The sequence below is a fragment of the Fundulus heteroclitus genome, chromosome 8 (assembly GCF_011125445.2).
Source record: "Fundulus heteroclitus isolate FHET01 chromosome 8, MU-UCD_Fhet_4.1, whole genome shotgun sequence".
Lineage (NCBI taxonomy): Eukaryota > Metazoa > Chordata > Actinopteri > Cyprinodontiformes > Fundulidae > Fundulus > Fundulus heteroclitus.
In genome coordinates, this window is record NC_046368.1 from 12890143 (window position 1) to 12918119 (window position 27977).

The 27977-nt window shown below is 39.7% G+C and overlaps 1 protein-coding gene and 1 long non-coding RNA gene across 2 annotated transcripts in view; one reads left to right on the forward strand and one right to left on the reverse strand.

The window, feature by feature from the left end:
• LOC105930971 (A-kinase anchor protein 2) overlaps positions 1-27977 on the forward strand; it is a 115750-nt gene that overhangs the window by 66554 nt on the left and 21219 nt on the right. The window contains 1 exon segment of the mRNA XM_036140117.1: positions 6721-6800. Within this exon segment, the coding sequence (XP_035996010.1) occupies positions 6721-6800 (80 nt within the window).
• Positions 11067-24280, reverse strand: LOC110368939. Its single transcript, XR_002428554.2, has 3 exons — positions 24143-24280; positions 11279-11330; positions 11067-11186 (listed from the first exon to the last, which is right to left on the reverse strand). It is a non-coding gene; the product is annotated as an uncharacterized LOC110368939 (long non-coding RNA).

Below are 27977 nucleotides of genomic sequence, written 5' to 3' on the forward strand. Positions count from 1 at the left end.
CTGTTGTTTCTAGAAGCTTGTGGTATGAGATATTCAATTTACACCAAGCAGACTGTATGGCTCAGTGAGAATAATTGTCCTTCTCTACTCACCTGAGTTTGGAAAAAAAAAAAAAAACATGCCTAATTCTATTTTGGTTGAGTAAAGTATCAAGAAATGTGCATGCTGGAAATTGTTTGTTATCAATCTTTATCTGAGGGTGGACAAATGGACAAAATCCTTTATCAGAAAACAATTGCACAGTTTGGGAACATAGGAAGGTCAATGCAGCTTGAATTTTGGATATAAAGCTCGGACAAACATATTGGATGCTCAGTTTACCAGCCACACTGCCAAGCCTGCAGTACCCCCCTTGAAACTGTAGGGGTCTCTGTTTTCCTGTCTGCCTGCCCTCATGGTTATTTGGACTGTTGAAACAAAAAATAAGGAGCCATTTTCTATTGCTCACACCTCTCTCTGTACTTCCCTCTCACTCTGTCACATCCTCTCCCTCCCTCTCTCTCTCTCTCTCTCTCTCCCTCTCTCTCTCTCTCTCTTCTGTCAATAAAGCTGAGTTTCTCCAGTGAACCCCCCTGCTGTCTCCTGCTTGTTGTTCTTTCCATCTGTCACTAACATTCACTTTTTTTTTTTCCACTGGCTGCTGACAAGAGATCACAAGCTGTCCCTTACTGCACCCGGCTATCATAATGTCCACTGCCACTAACAAAGCACGCATATTGTGTCAGGGTTCAAATTTTGCCAACATCATTTTTTTTTTTTTTTGTTATAATCATAAGAATATTTGGACAGCGTGTATTTTTCTCATGTCGATGGGATGAATATTATAAAAGTAAAAGAAAATATCTAATGTGAATACACAAAAACATTCCCTCATGTTGCTATGATATTGTTTCAAGTCCATCTCAAATTCACTCATGGTGAAATTCATATAACCTTCCCTGCAAGCTTAATTCTTGCATATTGGTGCATTCAAAAAACACACAGGAATTAATCTTGTCCCGCTCCCATCTCAACTGTTTGGCCAAAAGCAAAAAAAAAACCCGAATCAGGCCAATCACGTTGCACTATTATGGTTTCAGGCGGGACTTACAGCTGTGGCCAAAGTCCCGCCTGAAAGAGCTGCCGAGCCCACAGCTGAACCAAAACAAACATGTCAGCACATGACGACGCCCGTGTAGCAGCTGCTTTCACATCTGTTTAGTCAGAATCCACGATTTCTTTTCTGAAAGAAGAACAGCAAGAAGTGCCTTGACTGTCTTAACTTGTTGTAGTTTCTCATGGCGCCTGCTGCTCGCGACATTTTCATTTGATACCGTGATTGGCTAAAACCAACCATTGGTAGGCGGGCTCTAGGTTTCGCTTCACCCAATCAGCTTGAAAAGTTCTGCTGAATGTTCCCCTCCTTTCACTGAACTGGCCGAGATTGATCATGTGCAGAACGGAGAGCGTTACACATTATCAACTAGGCTTACCAGGTTAAAAATCATACAGACCAGCTCTAATATCTACCTCCACTTATATTTGGTTTATTGTCGCTTAGCTAGCTTTTTATAGCCACCTTTCAAGCATCATTCTGGCTGGATCTTTGACCATTTTTTTACTGGCAAAATAAGCAGAGTTCATTTAAATGTGTTTGTTTATAGTGACATGTAACAGGCTTTTAAAATAGCCCACACATTGGAAACAGGGTTAAGGTCTTTTGATGCGTGTTGTGAATACTTTTTCTGCTGGACCACGTGTCAACCATCCAGCTGTTGATAAGAGGGGAATTTGAGGGGATGTTGGAGGTACAGTCCTCCAGTCTTCATTATTCTGCTCGCATTTTTGCAATACACCATTGCCGTTGGCAGCTAATCCACCCCATAGCATGATGCTGCCACCACCACGCTTGACAGTTGGTAAAGTGTACTCCAGAAGCCCAACTTTCTCCTCTCCAAACACATATTTTGTTACTGTAGCCAATGTTTAAATTGCTTGAATGTGGACAGCGGGGCAGGCATTTCATCAGCCACCATTTCATAACCGGCTTGAGCCTTGAAGGTTCATCGTTTAAAAACAAAGGTTTGCTTTAAAGAATAAAGCAAGCTAATGTTAAGTTTCTTGAATGGCGCTCACCTGAACCATCTTGAACTAACTCTACTGAGAAGGGTGGTAAAATATCCAGTCAGAATTAGGCCAGACGATTATTAATGGCTACAACAATTGTGAGAGTGGTGCAACAGGTTAAGATCATTTTAACTAAATCTTTATATATTTTAATTTGTATGCATTGAAGACAATCCGATATAAAATTAAACCTTCGCACCTAATTCTGGATTTTAAAATAACAATCACAGATTTATTCCAATCTAGAAGTAAACAGTTCAAATAAATTTTGTAAAAGCCTTAAATTTATATGACATTAATAGCATTGGTGACTGCATGTAAATATACAGTATGTAAACAGAAGCTGGAATGGCCTGACTGTACTATAAAATGGTTTTTAAAAAAAAAAATTTATGTTTATGTTAGTACGTTTAATTTTAGCAGACTCGACGGTTTTCGTTGCTACCAATAGAAGAAACACTGATGGCACAGGATGCGGCAGAGACTGTGATTCCCTGGCTTTGAGTATAATTCCCCACCGATCTTGAAAGATTGTTTTAATATTACCGCAACAATCCCGTGGGGACTCATAATATGCAGTTGCCACAAAAAATAAAAAGATTATTACAGAGAATGACAGATAAGAATTCAAGTCTTGCATAAAAGCAAAATTAACATGTTTATTTTTTTTTATGAACAAAACATTTTAGTTTCACTTAACCTGTAATGAATACTGCTGGTGAACTTCATATTCAACCAAACACAGAGTTACAAGACAGGATGAGTTGGCTGAAACAGGTATATGTAGACAGGTGAACAGGTGAGCAGAGTTGACTGCAATTAGTGGCAACAGGTGGAGCTGATCTAGAGCAGAGTGATAGCTGGAGGGAGACTGAGCTGATTGGATGATGACTTAGAGGTGAAGGCTGATTAAGAAAAGTCCAGAGCTAACAAAAAAATAAATAAATCATGGCATTAACCATTTTATGGCACAGTCCTTATCTTAATGTGAACATAGATTCTGATCGCATACTTTAATTAAATTACTCACCCGTCTTGTTTTTACAAACTTGGGTAAATTCAATAACTGCTTTTATTTCTAAGTTGAATTTAAAACTCTTGTAGCTCTACTTTCCAAAACATTTATTTTAGGAATTATTCCTAAAATAAATGTTTTAGGAAGTGAGAGTTAAAAGAGTGTATGAGTAGAAATGCAAGACGGAGTCATGAAAAGGTGGAAACAAACAAACATGTCATGCAGCAAGAAACAGGAAGTAGAAGATAGGTCAGAAATGAACAAAATAAAAAATATCAATTAAGCTAAATCTGCCAGGCTACATCTGTGAGGCACCCATATTATTCTAGGCTTGGTAGTTAACACAAATTAAATGAGACATCACTGAATGATCGTGACCATATTTCATTGATATAGAAAGATATAAAGGTACAGAGAAATAAAATGCATATTATGTAGCTACAAATAAATTAAACTAAGAAGCTAATAAATATTATCAAAACACAGAGGTGGTTTAAGATCCTTCACAAATTTTTGGCCTACCTGGTAAAGGTGTGTAGACAAGAAAATGTTTAAATGGTAACTTGATGAACCCAAAATGCCATTTCATTCCTGAAGAAGATCAACACATGTCTACCTCGACTTTATATATGTTCTCCTGTCTTTTCCTTTTTCAAGAGTGGCATCTGTGTCGCATTATATTTCAACCCACGAATACACGAATTTGTGAACTGCCCAAGAAAAGCTCATTGACTGTTTGATCAACATAAAGTGTGAATGAAAAAAAAATGCTCAAGCTGAAGATTTTTAGCGAAAATCCTTGGTGGCCAGTAATTGTGGCACTCGGAGTTTTGCAAAAAAAAAAAAAAAAAAAAAAAAAAAAACAGCAAGTTGTATCTTTTGGATAGATGTTGAGATTTTATTAAGGCTGGACGACATGGAAAAAAAGCATATCGATAAAATAAAAATCATATTGATCGATATTGATACTTATCAACAATTTCAAAACATATATTTTAAGTGCAGCCCTGGCCATTTCTTACTGTTGCTTAGCGACCTACTATTAGATACAGTACACACAAACACTGAATTAAAACTCAACCCTTTATTCAATCAAGCATTTTACCAAAGCTGCAAGTTTTTAAAAAAGAACAAGTCCTCTCTTATCTCTTTAAAGGGGGTGGGGCTTTGTGATGGAGCATTCCTAGGACTGTGATTGTGATTGGTTGGGAGGAAGTAATGCCTTTAATATTAACCTACATGGCTAGAACACAATGTACGACAATCGATCTATATATATTGTCATTGAATTATCGTCCAGCCCTACATTTTATTACTGCAATATAGTGCACATTTATTTTAAGGCTTTTCAAATATTTTCAATGATTATAAAAAACATTATTGAAGCCATTGTAAATAGTTTTTTTTAAATGGGCAGTCCTGTGTGGCTAGTTCGGTTCATCGACAAACTTTAAACAAAATAAATAACCAGAATCTCTTTAATATGTTTCTTGGACATACAATCAAAGCCTAGTACACCTGTGGCACCAACACTAACCCTAAAGGTGTAAGGTTTGTAGTACAATTCGATAACTCATGACGTTGGACATGCAGACATACTATTAGCATCTGGAAGCCCTATTCAGGGTACACACAGACAGATTTATCTTTCTATCTCTGTCAGCACACAGGATGGGAGTGTATTTTGCGATAAACAACATTTATTGACTTATCCTCAGTCTGTCTGTGGTCTGCAACAGAAACAATGACTGCAGATAATCCTTGGACAGAACGATAACACACGTGCCAAGAGTCACATTGGCATTGAAGTTTATAGTTTGCCAGAGATCCAGTTTGACCACACTGTTGAGTGCAGGGTTATAATTAAAACTTTAAAATGTCATCATATGAAGTTAAGATGGAGTGTATATACAAAAACTAAAGATGTTTTAAAAGACTGTAAATTAGAAGAAGAAAAAAAATATGCAGGTAGAAATTTTGTGGCTGTGGTTACTTTCAAGCTACTGGACTATTCAAAAACATTTAAGATAAACTACCGTTTGTGCATTTTAAGGGCTATACTTTAACAGTTTCATGCATGTATGATGGAGCCTAGAGTTCTTTGCAATAGTATTAATATTATGCATATTATAATTGAACCTTTTCCTTTTTTATCACTTCACCCTCACTCAGTTATGTAGCTTTTCAAACCTGGTGATTGAAAGTTTCACCCATTCTTCCATGCATGAAATCAGACAGGCTACATCAGGGGTGTCCAAACCTTTTGGCATGTGGGCTAAAATAGTCAAGTTAAAAACACTTGAGGGCCGAAAAATTAATAGAAGAAATAATATTTTTTTTAAAAAAACTAAACAATAATTATGTTGTAAATTTTTAAAACTCTTCTACAAAAGATGATCATTTTAAGTAAACAAATTGGTCAGATATTCTGTCTGAAAAGGATGTGTAAATCATTGCAGATCCAAAGGTCATTTGCTTTAATAAGAGATGATCATTCAGTTTGCAAATAATTTTGGGCTTGGTTAAAAAAAAAAGAAAAAGAAAAAATGAAAATAATTATTTTTGGTAAGAACAGGATTTGGGTCAGTATTTCTAAACTCTTGCTTTATTTAGTCAATCTTAGTCAATAAATAGATTTTAATCCACCATAGTCTGCATTTGAGTAAAAGGCATTGGATAGATGTTCTATTCACTAGGAAATTAAAGAGAAAACAAAAATGTGGTTAATAAAAGACAGATGCTTCATGTTATACCTAACATTTTGAATTGTAAGAGTTTAACTTCCAATAATTTTGCCTTACTCAGAAAGAAAGAGTTTCCATCTGCACTACCCACCTGTGCCGGTGGAGCAAATCTTTATGGAAATGTTGTAGGGGGCCACACAAAATCAGTAGAGGGACAAAAAATTGGACTTTGAACATGTTTGGGCCAGATGAAGAAGTGTCTGTGAAGAGCAATTTTTAGGTTTTGACAGATTCCCAAGAAGACAACAATGTGCTTTGATCCTAACACTTTCATTATAGACACACTATGGCTGTATGTTTAGGTCTGTTGTCCTGCTGGAAGGAGAGCCAACGCTCTGGACTCAAGTAGCTTTTAGAAAACTAGCAGGTTTTCTTCCGGGATTCCCCATTTAGCCCCATTCATTGCCGTGCTGTTGTCCTCCAAACAGCAAGAAGCTGCTACCACCATAGTGCTAGCTCTCCTCTGAAGCTATTTAGCATGTTTCATACTGGGCTTGAATTACCTGTAGACGGACTAAAGTCACCGATTCAGTGATGTCTAAAAGCAACAGTTGCTTTTTATTTTTATTTTGACTTAGCACAATAAAAGGGTCTGGATGCAAATGTCCACTTTTTAAATTTGTAAAAGATTTGAAGAGCGCTGTGCTGACAGAGTTCGAAACAAACTAGCAAAGGAGAGGGGGAACCTGACAGCTTTAAAGAGGAGACATCTTAAATGTTTTTGTGTGAGGACATTTACTCATCAGTGGTTAAGATTAAATTAGCAGGAACTGTTTGCAGTTCATTTTCTTCTTTTAAAAAAAAAAGAAGAAAATGAAAACGCTACCAATAACTCAAATTTCACTGTGATCGCAGGCTACAGCCAAGAGGTTTCCATTGTGACAGCAAATGGCTTTGAAGGTCCCTTTCCAAGGATAGATCGCCAAACTGCCCTGGTGAGTATTGCATGTTAATCAATTCACATTCAACACTTTTGTGGGCCTGAAAAATTATTTTACAAGATATGTTGAAGTCGTTGGTTCCACATAAACTGCAAAGACAAAAACAGCTGTCTGTAAGGACATGGGGGTCCAAAGCATCAGTTCCTTCCATCCGGTTTTTGTGATTCCATTTATTCATATTGGCTACTTGCTATATATGTGGTTCTGACTTGCTTGGGTTTTACTTTTGCCGAGATAAGAATCTAGCACAGATATGAAAAATAGTGACGTGACAATGACAGGACTGCTAGTTCTTTTCTGCTAGAAAAATGTGTGACATGATGAGTTTCTGCTCCTCCTGCTGAGAGCTCACTGGGTACAGAACATTCTGGCTCCCAAAAGGAAAATATATCTCACCCTTTTTTTTTTTTTTTTACCTTTTTTATACATTTCGGTAAATAACAAAAGTTGCACATGTAAGCTCATGCTGATTAACTCCATTTGTTCTTGTGTGCAAATGCATCCTATTTGTTTCTTTTGTTGAAAGACCTTATTGATCAGCACAGTTTACACATCCACACGATAAAAGTTAATTATGCTGTATGTATGAAAAGACAAAAAACAGAATGAACATCTAATTTGCTGCCTCTATATTAAAGGTGAAATATTGAAAATGAATAAATAAAATACATAATAAGGCGATTGATTGTTCTTTGAGAAGCAGGGAGTTCCATGCTTGCACACCGAGGTTGCATTAGTGCTCACGTCATGGTTAAGCTGCTGGCTTTGGAACAACATATGCAACAATCAGGAAGACAATGACAAAACCACATACTGCACATATCCCTGCAGTTTCAGTTGGCAGTAAAAGAGAACAGGAGCAAAACAAGCCAACCCGCAGACCAGACTTTTCCCCTAAACAAAACAGTTGGCACAGGAGGAAATTTAAAAAAATCAACAAAAGAGATTATAGTAACTGTTAAGTTTCATGTTAATTGAAGCCTCATCAAGATGTGTTTCCTTAAAAGTCCCTTACATATATATATATATATATATATATATATGATAGATATAATATATATATATATTCAGATGTGTGAATTATTATTATTAGAAGTAATTCTGATTTGTAATTTTATTAAAGTTAGAACATCTGTTGACAAATTAATGCACTTTGTAAAAAAAATACTTTTTTATAATTATATATATATATATATATATATATATATATAATTATAAAAAAGTATTTTTTTACCTTTTGGAAAGTTATTTTAGGATTTTATCAAAGACCAACACACATGGTGATGAAGTGGGGGAGAATTTATGTTATTTCCTGAAAACTGTGGTTTGCATTTGTACTTATTCCCCTTTATCCAGATACCCCTAAATATAAACAATGAATGCATCAAAACGATCACTGACAATACATAAAAATACTAAAAATACAAGAATGGCTAAAACAAACCCAGTGTTGAAAGAAAGCCATAATAAAAAAATGTTTTTATAGTTTGCTACAAGCACATATGTGAAAGAAGGGGTCCTAGTCAGATTAGATGAAAACTGTACTTTCTGGTTTACGTCCAGATCAGTCGTGTTGCAGGAAACCAAAAAGCTGCACCTATTAAAACATGGTGGGGACAGCATCATGCTGTGGGCAAGCTTTCCTTCAGCAGCGACGGAGAAAATGGTTTTCGTGGTTTAGAATTCCCCTGTCAACGTCCAGACACTGAAAAACTGTGTAAATCTTTGAGAATGGGTCTTTCCAAATGCTCACACATTTCTTCAGTCTGAACATTAAATATGTGACGAAGAATGAGCAGACATCTCATTCTCTTCATGTAGAGAGACATAGTTCAATTTTATTCATCGAGCGGTAATTCACAACACATGTTGTGGCACTTTACAAAGTCAATTCAATCTAATCATGGAGCCAGATTGGTCAAAATGTTTCCTATCTAAGGAAACCCATTAGATTAGTTGAGTCATTGACTTCCAGCATTCATTCCTCCTGAAAGTGCATAGAGCCACAGTGGACAGTCCTCTGCATTGTTGTAGGCTTTGCAGCAATTCCTTGTGCCGAGCATGCATGTGGCGACAGTGGAGAGGAAACCCCCCTTTAACGGGAAGAACCAAAATCAGTGTGAACGGCCATCTGCCACAAAAAGAAGCACTGTCAGGAATACTTTTATGTTAGAGAGGGTAATGGCAGACAATCTGCCCTACAGAATGGTGTCACAGCTAACAGAATGCCACGCAGGGTGTACCTACTGTACATTGAAGAGAAAAAAGACAGAACAGGAAGTTAAAAGTTGAAATAACAACAAATAATGCAACATTTGAGAATAGTAGGAGAAGTTCAAGATACTATATCAGGGTTGGGGCAACATAAAGAGAAAATAATAATAATAATAATAATAATAATAATAATAATAATAATAATAATAATAATAACAATAATATTATTATTATTAATAATAATATAATTCAAGAGCACTGCAAAAAGACAACATAAATATAAAAAAATCGAGAAAAAAATAATTTTAATATTTTTATATGAGATTTTTATATTCCTAAACAACTGAAGCCACAAAACGTCAAGACCCTTTCTTGACTTCAACCTGAGCCATGGTGCTCTGCTCCTGGCGGTCATTAAATATTTGCTCCCATATATATATTAAAAGAATAATGTGATTAACAATAGACAAAATGAGTTGTAAAATGGATGGGTAGATGAATAGTTGAGTTACGTTTTTTTTTTTTTCTTGGTGTGGCAGAGTTACGGTGTAACTTACTTATACTGTAATCTAATTTTTACTGCAATTTACAAGCTGTATGCAACGAAATTTCGTTCTGTACGCACCCTGTGCATACAAAATAACAAATAAAGTTGTCTAAGTCTCTAAGTCTAGGTCTAACTGTCTGCTGTGCCAACAAGAAAAAATGACGTATGAGTTATGAAATGGTAGACCTTTCAGATTTAACTGGGCTCCCCCTAGTGGAGCGGTTGACGTAACTGCAATAAAGATAGTTGAATGACAGTTGTGTGTGAAGCGTCCTCGCTGGATAAAGAAGTTGAAAGCAGGCAGAAGCTGTGATTTTTTTTTTCCTTCAAAATGATTAATCTTTCAAAATAGAATACCTCAGACTGCAGTTGTGTTCGGAACCTTCACAGATATACCCATGAGCGCCGATTTTGTGGGTGCTTCAAGGTCGTGCCCACAGAGATTCCCGAGGACCCACAGAGAAAGCCTGTTTATTTCTAGCAATGTGCCTGCGTGTTATGCAGTCATGCAAGCACGATGAACACCCACCAGCAGACCCATAAATCGGCGCCCCTGGATGTATCACGTCGCTGCAAGCTGCACCGGACAGGCACACGAGACGCATGCGGATCAGGAGCTTTGTGTTTGTGCTGGACACAAATGCCCGCCACACTTTTCAGTTTATTTGTAAAAATCAAACCCCTCCTTTTCTAAAAAAAAAAAAAAAAAAAAAAGATAACATTGGAAAAAGTTGACCAAAGTTTGACGAGAAACATAATAATAATAATAATAATAATGATAATAATAATAATAATAATAATAATAATAATAATAATAATAATAATAATAATTTTTATTGTGAATATTATTAACACTTTATTTACATGGGTTGTCTCATTTACAAGACCACTTGGGACATATTATGTTTAAAAACGCATACAGACCAACAACACAAGACTTGCAAAAACGCTGTGTCAATGTTTAAAATAATAAATAATTAAGAAAAACAAACAAAAAAATAAAAACAAGAGCAACAATTTTTAGGTTAAAAACCTTAAGGAAGCCTGGATAAGTACCGTACTGCTCAAGGAAGTCTACTTGAAAGCAACATCTAGTCATAAGAGATTATTTGTTTTAGTTTGGTTCTCCAAAAAACGCAAACTACGCGCATTTTCCAGGAGAAGAGGGTAGGGAGGAAGAGGAGGAGGAGGAGGAGGAGGTGAAGTGGAGCAGGACGCCGTGAGAGGGGGGAGCTGACCGGGCTGCAGTCAGATTGTTTAGCGGCTGAATAAATGAATGAATGAAAGGCAGGACGGTGGTAACCTGATCCACGCGGGTCGGCCTCATTGTGTTCGGCTCGCGCTCTGAAAAAAAAGAAAGAAAACGGGACAGAAACCACTCCTGGGACCTCGCGAGCCTTTCATTATTCATCGCGCGTGCCTTGGAGAAAAAAAAAGAGAGAGAGGAGGAGTAGGTAGGGAGGAGGAGGAGGAGGGGGAGGAAAAGCTGGTGTGTGAGAGGAGCTCGCTGCCATCCCAGTTGGAGGACGGCCGCCGTCACCGTTACAACTGCTGCTGGGACCCACGCCGCTATACGTCCCCGCGTCGTTTGGCCGTGCGTCGGTGCTGCGGCTGAGGCTCTGTCGACGAGAAGAAGCAGCGACGGCGTTTTAACCGGTTGGTTAAGCTTGTGTTCTTTAAAAAAAATAAAAAAAAAAGAAGATAAACTAACCCCGGTTATTATCCATTAATTAGTCGGCTGCAGGAAGCGACGGGAATAGGCGCTGTTTCATCAGCCAGCACGCAGGTACATAAAAAGAGAGAGAGAGAGAACTGGACTAAAATGACTCAAAAAAGTAGCTTTGAAATGTAACTCGGGGACATTTGTGTGTTTCTGCCTGGAAAAAAGAAGCTGAAGGCGTTCAGGGAAAGTGTAATACTAGCTTAAGTGAAAGGTGTAGGCCTGTGTGTGTGTGTGTGTGTGTGTGTGTGTGTGTGTGTGTGTGTGAGCTGGGGGTCATTCCTCTGTGTGTGTGTGTGTGTGTGTGTGTGTGTCAGAAACAATCAGTTTGATTAGCTTTAAAGTGTGGAGGACACAGGATACTGCAGAAACTAAAGAGAGACGACCAAAGGAGGTCAATGGACCAGACTGATTGCTGCAGCAGCCACTGTCCTCCTCCTCTGCATCACTTTAACCTACATATTGGAATGACCTTAACCTGCTTTTTATCCCCCCGCAGACAGACCAACAGGGTGGAGAGACAGCAACAGCGTCGTCAATGCTTGCTTCTCGTACTATTTCTCTTAAAAAAAACACTCTGTTTCCTCTTTGCACACCGCTGCTCTTCATCTGACGTTGTGGTTTCTACTATATTTTGACATTTTTAGCTGCGTTCACGCATTTAAACAGCTGCTCAGCCTCTTGCAGGCTGCGAGGGGCCTTTTTTTTTGCTCTAAAATAGACGCGTGGATCTAAGATGTTTTGGGGGCAGCTTGGGCATCTGTGTCCTGCCAAAGGACACTTTGACATTTGGCACAGGAAGAAGACAGGATTGAATCGTTGACCATCCACTTGGCAGACTTCTGCACCCCTCGCTAGGACATCAAATCTCTGTGGTTAGCTTGCTGTAGACACGATTTTAGCTCTGTTCCCAGTCAAAAATATCTCCTGAAGCTTGTGAAAATATGAAGGTAATGGCTGTTCATGCATGAACTAAGCAATGTATCTAATATCAAACATAGGAAATACACAAAAGACGTTAACACCCAGGAGAAAAGCAACAGACAGCATCAAAAATATAGAGAATTATATATTTTTTTAAATTGGATTGATCTTGATCCTGTATAAAACGTGCCATTCTGTGCCTTCCTTAAACTTACCAAAGTCAAACACAACTATTTGACTGATGTTAATAATGGCGGATGCCCATGACCCAGCACCAGGCGGTATCAAGGTTTTAAGGTCCTTCTACTGAAATGCCAGCAGAGTGGCGAATGAGCAGAGTTTTTTCCAGCTGTTTGGCGCTTAAAGTAATGTGCCGTTGCCCCCCCCCCCCCACTTATTGCTGCATACTGCTGGTCACCTGGTTGAAAGGAAGCGTGCACGGTTTTCTCAGTCGGGCAGAAACGAGCAGTTCAGCTGTTTGGAAACACGTCAGGTCGGCTAAAAAAACACTACAGTCACGGTGTGTAAACCAAAATAACACCAGCCATTGTTGATGTAATGTTTAAAACCAGTTTACAAGCTATTAGCTGGCTGGAAGGCTGTTTAAAGGGAAGATTTTAGGCATCATTATGTATTTTTGTTTTTGAATCTTGTGTGTAGATTTTGTGATATTGTTTTGTTTTTACTCATCCCATCAGGACGCCACTCGTGAGTGGTGAGCCGTTTTTCCTGTATCCATAACTGCCGCCTATTTAAAGCAGGTTTTGCCATTTTTTTGTGTCTCAGTGGTTGAAGAGGAGGCAGTCAGAGACAGAGGCGGCTTGTGCTCAGTAAAAGTGGGACATTAAAGACGACTTTGTTTGTTTGCAGCTGATTTTTTTATTTTTTTTATTCTTATGGGGAACTTTTTAGATTCGTTTTCTTTGCTTTTTTTTGTAGCCGCCAAGCAGCTTGTAAATCTTTTACTGGAGACTGAAGAATAGTGTTAAGTTATCTTAGCGATGATAGCGTTATGGTGTTTTTAAGTGTGCTCCCTCAATGTCCGCAAGAACTCGGCTCCATTAAACCCAACCACTGGCTGTTTTAAATAAGAATAAACAGTTGTACTGTTTCCGCTTCAAGCTTGAACAGCTTGACCTTGTTATTTCGTTGCCTTTATTCTTGCTGATTAGTTTTACTTGACTGATTGATTGATTTCACCGTGGAGTTAATGACATTTCACCAGAGTGCTGTTTATTGTCACAGGGATGATGGCGTTTCAGAGGCTTGTCCTCGTAGGGAATATTCTCCCAGTCTGCATGGCTTTCTTATTTTTGACAGCTTTATTTATTTATTTTGTGCTGCAGCTTACATCGCGAAAACCTCGCAAACACAAGCCACCTGCAGAAAAGAAGCAGGGAAAAGCAGTCAAGCAGAGCTTTTGAAATACAGTTCCTTTTAAAAAACTTCCGCTCTATCCAGAACCTTTTCAGATTTAGTCACATTACAACCAGAGACCTCAGTGTATTCTAATGTGACTGTATAACGATGGACTGCATGATACAGTTATCAAAATGTTCTACAGAGAGAGAAATCTGAAAAGAACAACCGCCTTTGTAGAGTTCATCCTTTGTAGAAACACCGTTTGCTGCAATTATATGTTTGTCTACCAGTTTTACACATCTAGAGACTTATAGGATTGCCAGTTCTCCTTAGCAAAAAAGTTCAAATTCAGTCACTTTGGATTAGAGAACACCAGTTTTGTTCCAATGGATTCTCAGTTGGATTTTTGCGCTGTTAACACTTTAATATGAATTGATCTAGAGCGTCCCATCGCAGCTTTGCTTGTATGATTAAGGTTTGCGCTCCAATCGGATGTCTCCAAAACCCCCAGGCTCCGACTAAAGGTTCTGTCAACAGACCACTGGACTCACGATATCAAATATTCACGCGAGAGTGTATACCGGACATCCTGACAGCATAAACACAAGCTGCTGTCGATGCAGCAACAAGCTCAAAGAAGATGAGAGAAGTTTTACTTTTTTTTTTCCCAGTATTTTGACAATCAATTGTCGTCCATCTTTGAGTTCCAGTGTGTGGGTCCTAGCGAAACTATTTGTCGAACAACCTCACCGGAAGTTGCTCGCTGCTTCCATTGCGAGTAGAAGGTTTCACTGAGAAATGTTCCCCCCTAGCGAACGTGTTTCAATTTGCCGCCGTGTCTCCTCTACCGGCCTGACTTATGACTTTCCTGTCAAACTGATGCGTAGGACAGGCAAAAATAGACCCTGGACTATCTTGGTTGGACTGCTGGAGACGCAGTTGTAGGGGATGCACAAGCAGTCTGATTGGCCCCGGTCACTTGAATGGATTCAAATTGCTGTGGACATGTTATGACCCGATTTTCTGTTGGGTCGGATACCCAGCTGGATCCAGTCCAATCTGACCTGGGGATGCTTGTGGAGCACTGGTGCAGCATAGCACACCTCAGAGGGGCTCAGACCAACAGTACCCTGTCATTGGTGGGCTGTCTGTATCCATCAAGCTAATAACAGCTAGCGTTAGCTTCTGTTACTTTTTGTTATGTTGGGGGGGTCAAGAAATACCTTCTGGCCTGCCAGGCTTATAATAGTGGGAGAAACTTTGATTAATAGTATTTTTTCACCTACTTGTCTGTTTAGGTGGACAGCTACGTCTTATTAGATTTGTGGTTATGAAGTCTTTCCATGGTTAAATATTGGCTTGAGCAGTCTTTAGTGAGATGCTCAGAGATTGTGGTATCATTTTATACACTAATCCTACTTTAAACATCTCCACAACTTTATTCCTTGCATTTCTAGGTCTTCCTGATGCTGTTTGTTCACTATTGCTCTTTGGCAAACCTCGCCAAGGCCTTCACAGAACAGCTGTATTACACAGATTAAACTGCACAAAGTTGGAATCTCTTTACTAATTAAGTTACTTCTGCGGGTTGCACTGCATTTGATTTGGGGTTATTGGAGTAAAGGGGCCAAATCCAGATGCATAGCATACTTTAGATTTTGTATGGAAGATTCTGTGTAAACTCTCTCCTTTGTGTTAGGCTAACACATAAAATCCTTATACAGTACAATGTCGTTTGTGGAGTTCGGGAGATGTCAATACTTTAGCAAGGCAATAGATGCAGTAGTGGTTTGTCCTTCATGAAACCTGCCAACTCATCAATGGCATTCTTGTCATACTAGTTATATAATCTTTGAAACTAACGAGCTTTCAAGGTTGTATTTGGGGTGGATGTATTTTTATATTGGTCCTAGCTCCCTGTAGAACGCCTCATTATCTGCCCTAACTGCTTTGTGTGGTCATCATTCGAAATCGCTAGCTGATTCTGGAAATAATGAAGCCAAGCGGCAAGCTGCCAATTCAGGCAGAGTGTCTGCCAATACCTCCGCTTGGTCCCGTGTCAGAAAAGATCACAGCCGGCAGGAACGCGCTGAAGGACCCAGAGGGACCGTCGGACACTTTCTGTTGGCGCAGCGTCCAGATTTTTTGTTGGGCAGTGCGTGTCTGTGGGAAGCGCGCTTTTCCGCCCCCGCCCGTTTTAGCGCCGTGGAGTTTGTGAGAACACCGGCAGGAACAATAAAGTTATCACTGATGTCTTCTTCCTTCAGACCTCTCCCTCTTCCCAGAAAGAAACCATACCCCCACACTGAAGCAAACACAATCACAGGTTATATAAGAGCTGAAGTTTGCTGAGCCAGACCGACAGAGGGGGCAGAAATAGGAACAAGGCCAGCAGAGGAAAAACACTAATGACACACTAGGTTGGATCAAGGCATATTTACTGTCATCTCTTGGTCCCCAAGTTATATGTATCAGCTGACAATGGGTGGATAACTTGAAAAGAACAACTAACGTGTGTGTCGGCTTTTTATCATGAATAACAAGTCATGTGAACATCCCTCTGGTCAGCTACCAGACTGAACAATAAACATTATTTTTCCCCAAGTAGTTCTCCCGGCTGTGAATGACGCTTTGTGCCTATTTTTATTAGCCTTCTGGGAATAGATGACAGCAGTATATGACAAAGTGACACAGCGGAGTCTATGTGTGATTCTGGTGCGCGTCTCATAACTTCGATGTTACTTACAGCACGCTTTGCTTTTTAAAATCCCCTTTTGCCATGAGAACTGTGCTTCACAAAGCTGGAGAGTACACACAGAGAGAGAGAGAGAGAGACGGATCTCTCTGATCACTTTTCAAATTTGCAATTTGCAAATGTTTTCTTCTAGATCAGTGGTCCTGCAAACATTTCAGCTCCCAGCTCAAAGAGTAACATTTGAAGACCATGAGAATCACGATGAACTCATAGAGTGTCTCCAAAATAACAGACTGACATGTAACTAGCATTTAATTGTTGTAATGCAGACTTGATGACCCCAACATACCACTCTTTGCTGCAGCCCACTTATGGTGAGATGTAAATCCCTATTTTTACCTCCTAAAAGCTGCTGTCACACTAGCCCCTTTCATGCAATCCTTTAGCTCTGTGATCTACCTGTTCTTTATGCCTCAGAATGGGGCTTAGAAGTTAGAGATGCACCAATCCGTTACCCGGATCCCATATGGGCTCCGATATTGACTAACTAGCCGGATTGGATATTTGATGAATGACGCCGATCCAGCATTCGGTTCCGGTCATTTCTTTTTTATTAATCTCATACAAAGCGATACGGTTACAGCGATCTAGTCACTTTAATTCATCCGGTAGAGCACGCACATCAGTTAGTGATGAGCAAACACAGAGCAACAGGGAGCAAGCACCGGACAGAGCCAAGTCTGCTAAATGGAAACGTTTTATACTCGATATGCCAACAAGTCTGACTGAAACGTGCAATATCTGCAACGACAAAACTGCGAGGGGTGGTAATAAAGTTGGTAAATTCTACACCACAAACTTAAATAAGCACCGCGTTAAAGAGCATGCAGACCTTTTTTTGAACAATGTTCAAATGTGGTAAGGTATACAGTTCATTAATTCGACAGTAGTATTGAGTATCGGCCGATACGCTCAACCCAGGCATCGGTACCGTATCGGGTTTGATCAGAAAAAGTCAGTCAGTAAACCCACTACACCCCTGAACCACTTCAGGAAGTACTGCATTGTGGAATGAGGGTGTCTTCGCAACTGCTGCAGCACAAACCAGGTGTGCCCTAAACATTAGCCCAGCCTGATCTTCAAGAGACCTCTGATCTAAGAAACATGTTGATCAGCAGTGGTTTTACACTGAACTATGATCTGAAAGTGGGTACCATTTCCTTACTTGGTGTGTGTGTGTACTGGGATCAACAGGGCGGGATTCACAGTCTACTGCTGTCCCATGAACAGTTATATTACTTTTTGGAAATGACAACATATTTTTTTTTATTTATGCCAGAAGATCAGATGATCATATAAGTAGTGCTGGACACTAAGTAACATTGATTTTAGAAATTTATTGCACACAATCCAAGACTAAAAACTAACAATCTGGTAAGGCAACTTAATCAATTACACAATTGCATCCACAACAGGCTGAATAACATGGAACAGACCTGGGAGGTAGAATGGGGAAAACTAGTGTAACAAGTCACCAACCACAACCGGCGAGGTTCTCACCAGTGCAAGTTGTCAAGATTACACTAAAATTATAACGTGAGTGTAATGGTGCTACATGCTAAGCTAACAGTATGACAGATGTTTCAGAGCAAAAGAAAAATGCCAGCGAAGTTTTAAAATGCCCAGACAACATAAGCTGATGCTAGCTGTTATTAGCTTCACAGACAACCAAATGATGGGGTTCTGTCCTGGTCTGGGACCCCCTTCAAGCTGCACCACGCAACGCTCCACTGCGTGAATGCATACTGCAAGAGCAAAACAACATTGTGTTCAGTCTTTGTTGTCTACAAGTTAATGTTCCAATGAATCTTTAAGCGGTACAGGAGCAGAATATAGTTTTCACAAGCCTAAGGGAGCCCTCTTGTGGCTATAGATGGTAATATTTACTCCTTGGTTCATGTTGGTCAGTATGAATTAAAATTTAACAACATGTTACAAGAGTTTCCCCCAGAAAATGGGGTAATCCTCGTGGTAGGTGTCATGGGGGGTTGTGGGAAAACGGGGGAAGTTGCATCATGCTCAAAGGAGGGGCCCAGCGTGAATGTAGCATAAGCTAATAACAGCTTGCACGTTAGCTTTTTTACACCGGGAAGTATTCTCCTGGATGGGAACTTTACCTTACTGTTTTATGTCGCTCTCAAACATCAAGGCATTTCACACAGACAAACGACACTTAGTCTGGCGGGAGGTAGCCCACCAGGTTTATAATACATTGGGGGAAACCCTATGTTATATTTCATATAGAAGTCGCACCTCACTATACGTTCCAGGATCAGCCAAACTATGAAAAATGTGTGGCTTATAGACCGCAAAATATGGTAATCGCAAGATGACGTTAGTTGATTTAATACGAATCGTCCCTCTACATCTCGATGCATCAAAAAACAGATTTATTTATTTTTTTGCACCCTGACTTAAACACAAAGTTAACTTTCTTACAAGGCTGTAATTACCTTGATGCTTCTTTTCTACAAGAGCTAAATAATATAATTTATGCCACATTCCACCTTTAGAAATATATTTTGTCCACCATGATTATATTTTTGCCCTAGAGAGGAAGAGAATTTGAAAGTTTCAGGAAACGCAATAATACAGCTCTGCCACAGAATGGCTTCAGATACACAACCCACTATTGTCCACAACATCCACCGATTGTTATTGTTGTACTGTGCAGCACAAACCATTCACAGAACACAAAGCAGAGCACAAACACTGTTTACAACAAACACACTGAGACACATAGAGTGTAAGAAGGAAAATGCAAAAAATGGAGGAAGCAGAGCCAACTTTTGAGGGGGAAAAAGCTGCACATCTGCCACTCTCAGCTATGTTGAAATGAAAGTAAAAAGTTGTCTCTCTTGTCCGGTGAACTCAGGAAAGTGTTGACCTCCAGGGTCAGGGTTGCTTCCTCCAACACTCAGTATGTAAATCTGCTGAGTACTTGTACTCCAATATCAGTTTTAGACCTACATAACAGAAGGATTGAGTTTTTCACAATTTTTATGGCTAAGTTCAGGGCATTATTTTCTTAACAGTCAGTGTTTTCTCCAAATCCTGTTAAACCACCTTTATAGCAATGTTTGATATACAGCTGCATGTTTTTAAACTGGTGGCAGGAATGTTTCTTGTTATTCAATTTGCAGTGAGACAGAAGGGTAGCTGTGTGAGGAAAAATGTTTTAAAAAGTTGTTTAACACAAACTACCTTCTTCTATCTATAAAGAAAACACTTGAAGATGTCACTCCTGGGTTCATGGAACACATCATTTACAAGCTATCACTGCTCCCATTTGGAAGAAGACACAAAACGAGAGAGGTTAAAGCCATTGTGTAAAGCACTCCACACAAACGTTATCTAAGGATGTTGGTGATGACACACATCGGTGACTTTTTAATTAGCAGTAAACACAATTGGAGTTTTCTGAGACGTGTCAGCAGAGAAGTGGAGTTTATGGTAAGCCCAGTGGCCTTCTAATGGCGATCTTCTGGCAAGGAATTTTATCTATTTATTGTGTATCTCTCACATTGAGCATTATTTTCTCCAGACCACCTGAAAATGTAATTTAAAAAGTTATTGCGTTCCAGCTACTGCTACAAACAGTGTTGCACCAAGTGAGTTACAGGTAAACGTTTCATAGCAGACATAGCTTGTATTTTTGCTCCAGGAGAAGATATTGAGTTTAAATGTCAAGGTTTCAGCTTTCAGCTCAAGATTAAATCAAACTTTTTGTGTGGCATGTGGCCTGCAGGGGACATTGTAGTTTAAATTGACTTGAGGTTTTTAATTTCAGAGTGAACTTTTGAGGTTTTTTATACAAAAGCCTGCCTGCTAGAATGGGTCTTTTATTTTTTTTGTATTTTTACCTTACAGCCCTACTGAGTAATACTGTCTCAAGGGTGTTGTATTTTGACTAATGCTGCGCTTTGTATCAGACAGAATATTTAGCTTATTACACTTTCCCCCCATCATCAGTCTAATAACAGTCTGTCTGGCTCATTCTTCTTTAAGCTGCCTCCAATGGACTCTTAGTCAGAACCCCTTCAGGCTGCTATTTTATAACAGATTTCAGGAGAAGTCCTGAAAGGTCTGAACCTGGAGCCATGAAGCCGTAGCAGATGGACTTAGTGTAGCTGTTGTGACTCGTGGGTGTTATCACTGGAGTTATTAACAAATCTGGAGGTCAAATACTGAAGAGTAGAGTTTCTTTGGCTTTTTATTCCAAGGTCCTAGACTACATGAGACTTGTGTTCAGCATGTAAGTTGTTTTCTCGTTGGCACCAAGAGGGCAGATAAAGGCAACACAAGTTGAAATACGCAGCCAGTGGTAGACCTACGTATTAACAGAGTCGGCAACCAAGGAGTCAGCCACTAAACAACCGGTTGAAATGAATTATACACAACTGGTATATACACATTTATGTACAACGAACTGCTTTCAGATGTAATCATAATTATTCACCTTCAAAAAATGTAAAAATGTTATTGTTGATTTTAATAGAAAAGGGTAAAAAATAGAAATGGAGGACAACGTTGGACAACACTGCAAATGTCGTGCTCAGACGTGTTTATCCTGGGCTGTTTTAGTCCAGCGTGAAGCCTCTTTTCTTTGTCTAAATACTTCAGGCTAATGAGCTAGTTTCCAGAAATAGTCCGCTGATGAGCCCGGTGCTCTTGTCAGGGCGGCCCTGCAGAGCTGGTTAATGCTCTAAGCTATCGCAGTGAGAAGATCCACCCTGTCCTAACAACACTCGCACGGGTTAACGTGCTTTGTGGCATAGTTGGGAATAAGCAGCAAGTCTTCAATAACACCTTGAATCTGAGGGAGATTCGGTATTGGCTAAATAGTGTGGAAATACGGGACTTTACACTGTCGGAGCGACCTCCTGGAAGCTGTAGCCTTTTTCAGACATTCATTTATTTTACAGCTCTTATGTTTCATCATCTTAGGCTTAATTTTTATCTAAACTTCCTGACTTTTCCACGTGAGTTTTGGATGAACTTACTGATGCAAGTTTTGGCACAAAGCCAAACAAACCAGTTGAAGTAGGTTTGGATCTGAAACACAATAAATAAATGTAACTAAGCTTTGCTTCAAATTCAAAACAGAGCAAGTAACCTTCTACTAAATCTGATAAATTAAATTAAAAGAAAGCTACCAAATGGTCTGTTAGCATTTAGCGTCACCATGTGGTCTGCGCATTCAGTGTCTTGTGGAGAAACAAAATACGTTTGTTTGGATTCCTACTGGGAGAGGATTAGAGTTGTATTCTCTGTGGGGGGGTTTTCTCTACACAAAGCCACAGAGACTCACACATATCCACAGTAAAGCCCAAAATCACAATTCAACCACTCTTCACTGCCACTTTCTTCCAATATTTGTTTTTTTTGTTCAACCTTCCCAACCCTGGGTTTTTCTTTCAGTCTGATTTTAAAGAAGATTTGCTAAGAACTTAAAATAGCTCAGCAATGAATGAAGGAGAACTGAATGGTTGTGATCCCTTGTTGGTGTTCCCTTTATGATATGAAAATCTAAAATGAAACAAAGGGATCTGCTCTGTGGGCTGTTGGTACTTTTAAATAGCCGAGACTGAGAGAAGGTCAGTAAGGCGTGCTTAACTAAATATTGTTCTGTATTTCAAAGGAAGTTTTAAGACTTGGTTTCAAGTTTCCTATCTAATATAGGTAATAACAAGGTCATTGCCTATAGTATAGCACACACAGCAATAGTGCAGACTTCCTTCAATTATAGGGCTTATTATAATTAAGCCCTATAATTATAGCCCTAATTATAGGCATAATAAAAGTCCTCAGGTTTTTTCAGTTTCAAAATTTATTTCAGTGGAACCTCTTGTGCTCAGAACTACGCAACAGACTGTCATTATTTGTTAAACGAAGATGATGCCAAAAATAGAGGAAACTAACTACACTCCACCATGCTTCTTCATGCACCATTGTTTCATTTCTTGAATGACTCAGTTTCCTTTGAGCCTTAGCTGTTAAAACAGATTCACAGAAATTTTACCTGAGAATATTGTCATGTACAGAGTGGAGTTCACTCAGTGAACTAAATCGTCCGCTCTTCACCTCCATGCTGGCCGATTTCTGTGACGTGTTTGTGGCCTTAGTTGTGCTCTTCATGCACATTATGGCCAAGCATCTCTACTTAGATCTCACATGTAAGACGTTTTGTGGTTATTTCAGGTGCAACGTTGCAAACCTGAGATACACTTCTAGGTGTTTTTAGAAGAAGAAAAACAGATCTTTCTTCAAACCTCAAACAAGCCGTACTGCTTTTAACTTTTCTAAACGCCTATAGAGTCTGAGCTTTTTCTTTAGTTTAGTATATAACATCAGCATTTATCGTTTGCAGAATCTCTTTGTTCACTTGAGGGTATATTTAAATCATTTTACTATCTATAGTGATCAGATAATTTTATTGTATGTAGTGATTTGTAAAACTACAATTAAGAGGTTGATGTTCCTAATTAATATTACTGTATAACGTGTAAGCAGTAAAATTCCAAAAAATCATTTTGCATTTAATTAACAATTGTTTCAACAAATCTGCTGTATTTTAATGAGAACACAGCGACTAGATTTACCCTTATTTAATAGGAGCTATGAGAATTGTCCGAACATGTTGGTATGCAACTCCCAATGGTATTATTAAGCTTGAGTAGAAAAACCATGGATTCACTGTGTTATGGAATTAACACAAAGAAAATGATTTTGTTTAAAATGGAAAAGCATTTCTTTTTGCATTCTTGGAACTAAAACAATATATTGATTATTCTAATTACGGTATAGTAATGTTGTCTATCTCATTTCATAAGTTAGTTTGGGTTTGATATATAGAGACACACTGAGGGTGAGAGAACTTGGAGAGTGAGTGTGTTGATAGTCCCTCTGTTTAAAAATCAGACGTTTAATGTACTTATGACAGTGATTTATGAAGAAGTGTTTTTTTCTAGCTGTTTAGAAAAACCAAGTATTTGGTTCTACATCGGTCAGAAGCAGAGATAAATCCAGTTGGTATCGGCTAAAATTGTAGATGTAAAAGATTGTAAAACAGATGATTACTCAGTGGTGAAAGTAAATATATGTTGGCATTTGTTTTAGGCTTTAAGTAAACTTACTTGTTGAGCAGAGTTTTTACTGTTCTGCTCTTTATGGGGAATCTAAAAAGCTCATATATGCTGATTAATTATGCGAGCTATTAGCTCAACTAGCTAGCCATCCCTCTGTTGCTTAACAGGCATCCCAACTGTAGTTTAAAAAAAAAAAAAGCATTACCTTAATTAAAGTAGCAACTGGCTCTCTTTTAGTTTCCGCTCCTGGGTTTTCCAAACAGCCATTTCTCTTACTTGTTAACAAGAGCCAGATGTGACAGTAACGAGCCAAAACAGGTGAGATGCGGGCCGGATATGAGCGACGCCGCTCTGTACAACCAGAGAACCCCCCCTTCCCCCTCTCCAAATCACTTGATTTGGCATTTTACTCAAGGAAATTAGTTGTTATGTTTTTCTAAATTGCAACTTATTAGACTGTGGAATATCTTGAGACCCGTAAGCGGCTAATGACAATTTTTAACACAGCTTCATAAAAGAAGCAGCAACAACTGTGTTGTTGGCTTACAAATATCAGCTTAACCTGTACTCTGCACCGAGGTCTAAAACACTGTTTACAGTTCGCTGTGACCGTACATTACCTGACGCAGTGAAGCGTTCGGTAAGTATTGCTTTTATTACACAGCTGGGACATTATTATTATTATTATAAACACATAATTACGCACCAAAACGAAATAGTCATTACCTTTTAGTCTAAGGAGAAAATAATACAGTACAACTGCTCAGTGTGGCCCTCAGATCACGTCTATCCCAGTTCGTCCAGTGCATCTGTCGGGAGTATTAGTCTGTCTGTCTTGTGTTTGGAGAGCTCGCGCTACAGACCTTTCTGCTGAAGGGCCCTCATCGGTGAGCATGTGAGTGTGCATGCCCGTGTGCGTTGGGGGGGGCGTTGTGGGGCGCAGCATTAGTATTCTGGTTGGAGAATGGTACTGGAGCTCCTGCGGGGGCCCTTTGTTGCTGCCCTGGGAAGGGGTCCGAGGGGGTCGGGGTTGTGTGCGAGTGGTGGCGAGAGACTTCTCGGAGGGGACACAAACGGTTTGCTCCGGGTCCAGACATGTTGCGCAATCCTTTTTAGCATTCAACCCTCAAAGGGACCGTGACATGATTTCAGTCTCCTTGTTGCTTCATGCTCTGTTGCGACGGGTAGGTGAGAACTGCCTTTATTAATATTCAGCGCTGCTCTGCAAATTTGCCGCTACCGTGCCGGTTTGGAGGTGCGTGTAACTATTTGAAGATACTCATTCAGCCGCTTTTTTTTGTAGCGCCAGTTCTGCTTCAAGAAGGACAAATCTGTTTCACCCCCCATGATACTCCTTGGACAGGAGCTGTTTTCTTCTACCGTTTTCTTAGGCTCACAGATGTTGATTCGGAGTTGCTAATCAGATCCAAGCTGTTCCAGTTCTGATAACTTCCACTGTTTATTTTGCAGATGGTCTCTGATTTTTTGTTTTATTTCCTGTGTTGATTGCTATTTCCACAGATACAAGTGTGCACAATTTCCTGTTGAAATGAACAGGGAGTCGTGATAGGCTTTAATCCAACATGTTGCATCTTTAAGTCTTGCTTTTAGTTTCAAAAAATATATTTAATGCTCACCTTTTACTCGCATAGATTACCTTATTATTCACTTATGCTGCTTCTTAAACGCATTTAGACTACAGGATGTTGAACAAGGCAGCTCCCCAAGTGGAAAGAACTGCATTTGGGAGGATGCAACAGCCTGGAAGGACTTACTTCTCGTTTGCTTGAGATAAACACTGTCAGTTACAGTAAAATACTGATAAATATTTTTTTTTTATTTAGTCCAAATGTAAACATAAAACATTGCCTCCTGCTCTGATCTGTTTAAGCTGAACATTTTTTCTTATCTAAAAAAAACTGACCCTAACCCTAACATGTTTAGTTTGGGGAAGCAGCTGATCCTAATGTGAACCGCCTTTTATTATGTTAGAAAATAAATTATACAGTATACTGTGTGGCCGATAAGGTTTACTGTGCCTATATATTTGACGAAGCTAAAAATCAAATTAATACCTGAACAACTTAAAGATTTGTTTGCACTGTGTCTGTCAGCAGCTTCATAGAGAGAACTGCTCCAGCCACTGTCCACAGCACATTTACAAGCTGATCAAGTATGATGATGTATTTTTGCTACATTATTCAGTTGCACCTGTGTTCTTTGACAGAAATCATATTCCCCACACTGCTTTACCACAAACATAGTTTGACATGCTGTAGACTTTGCTATCTGTATTTCTCTACAATAGGTCGCTAATGCTGCGTTGAACTGATCTTCAAAGCCGGTAACCAGATCTGTGAATTTAGATGTTGCCTATTATATCCTAAATACCATGCACTCACATACTGCACATTAATATTTCACGTGGTCGCATCAGGGGACTCTTGTAGCACATTTACCCACATACCTTTCAGAAGAAAGTATTGAAGATGCTTAAGGTGCGTTCATACCGAATGCGAACAAGGCGACTGGAGGGAGTGATTTATGTTATCCCTACGTGAAAATGAGAAGCGACTTAATGGTCGGCGATGCGAATTGGGCAAATAGAGCGAAGCGAAACTGCATACACCGCGGAAATTACGCTGCAGTTCAACAATTTGAACTTTTCTGTAAATTCGCTTTGCGTTATAGGTGCTCATCATCCATTCATTTAGGCGCAAATTAGACACTACAATTAGGCAGTCTTTCTATTGAGCACTGATTGATTTAATGACAGAAGACAGATCAGGTCCTCATACTGAGTCCTGGACAGACGGAAGTGCCGATGGGAGCGACCGTCATCCAAACGCAGCTCCTGGAGATGTTGGTACTCGCACAACCGGATGCGTGTCTGAAGGATCTGGTGACCCAGGGATGCCGGTGCCGGTGTTTTGCTTTCCACATTACATACAGGACCGTGACCCGCTCGGTAAAATTGAGGTCCGCCATGGCGAGTTGAACAGAACGCGGATAGACCCTCCTCCTATTTGATGGCGCCGTGAAGCGAGCTGGGCGAAATTCTGCAGCGCTGTCCGCACGAATTGTTTGCGAGAGATGCATCAGGAGGTCAACATGAAAAATTCCCCATGTTCGCGTTAGATGTCAACGCACCTTTAAAGTCATGAGTTAAAAGAAGGTGGATTATTTCCCACTGATATCGCCACAGTAAATATTTCACAATCGTTTGTTTTCTAATGTAGTATCTGGAAATCCAGATTTGCAACTGAGGTTAACCTCAGTAAGTCAATGACTACAGTACAGGGCAGGTCCCTCATCATATTAATCGTTAATGTACTCAGGCCTTCCCCCACCCAGAGACGGTGGGAGATCATTTCTATCTCCCTGATCTGCTGCAGTAGCTTCTTTCATTAATCCCGTTCTGATCAATCACAGCCCGCTTCCTTTGCTTCAGTTCGCTCCGGGCGCTGCAGTTTATTGGCTTAATAAAGCCGACCCAGATGCACGAAGTCACACGTGCACTAAAGCACACGAATAAACTATCCTCCTGCTGGCCTCCATTTGCAGGTTTTTATTTTTTCCCCATTAGCTTCCAGTTCGTTCGTCACTGGACTCGCTGTAATTAGCTTATCTCTTTATAAATCACCTGCGCCGACATGCAGTGATGACCATGTTGCTCTGTTGCTGCATGAAAATAATCATGGTTGTGAGAGGTCCCTGGTGCGCAGGCCATAATTGGGTTAGTGCCCCAGTTTTCTGGGTCTGATTAGGTTTCATCATGGCGTCTCCGTTGGCTTGAGAACTCTGCAGCAGCATGTGCATTGTTATTTCAAACAAAAACATTTTGAATGGCATTCTTTGCTCATGTTTCATTTCACGTCGTTTCCTCTAGGGGCCTTGTTCCAGGTGGTTAGCCACTGCCTGTTCCATTTGGACGCAATGTATAATTGTTAACAGGGCCCACGAATGCTTCTTTTTTTTTTTTTTAGGCTTCAGTTCCCTCGCTTTAGGATAGGACCCTGACTTGTGGACCACCCAGCTGCTCGCCACACACTCTTCTGATTTCCATCAGTTTTTGATGAGATCAAAATTAGTATGCCCATTAAACCGAAAGTTTAATTGTAGCTGTTTGGTGGTCTGGACTGATGAAAGACAAGTCCTACAAAAAAGGGGCTCCTGCTTTGAAATACGTCTCATTTAAACGTGGTTCTGTTTTGGGCTTGAAAGAACAATAATCAGTGAAAAAAAAACTAAAGTAGTTTTGCCTTCTGGTCTGGTTCAGTTTCCTCAAACTGTTTAGTGGAAAAAATGTAGTATATCAGCTCGAAACCACATCTTTACCTTCTTGGGTATTGTCGTACATCATGACCCATGCTCCCTGTCTGCAGCGGCCTGTAATGGCTCTTGTAAAGGAGAGGAAAGTGTTTCCAGCTCCTTTACGTCTTGCTGGGGTGTTTGTGAGCAGAGAAAGTGAACCATGACTCCGGTCAGCTTTGGTTTCACAGATCTTATGTCCCAACATTTATCTGCGCACGCAAAACACCAGCAGACACACAAACATGTC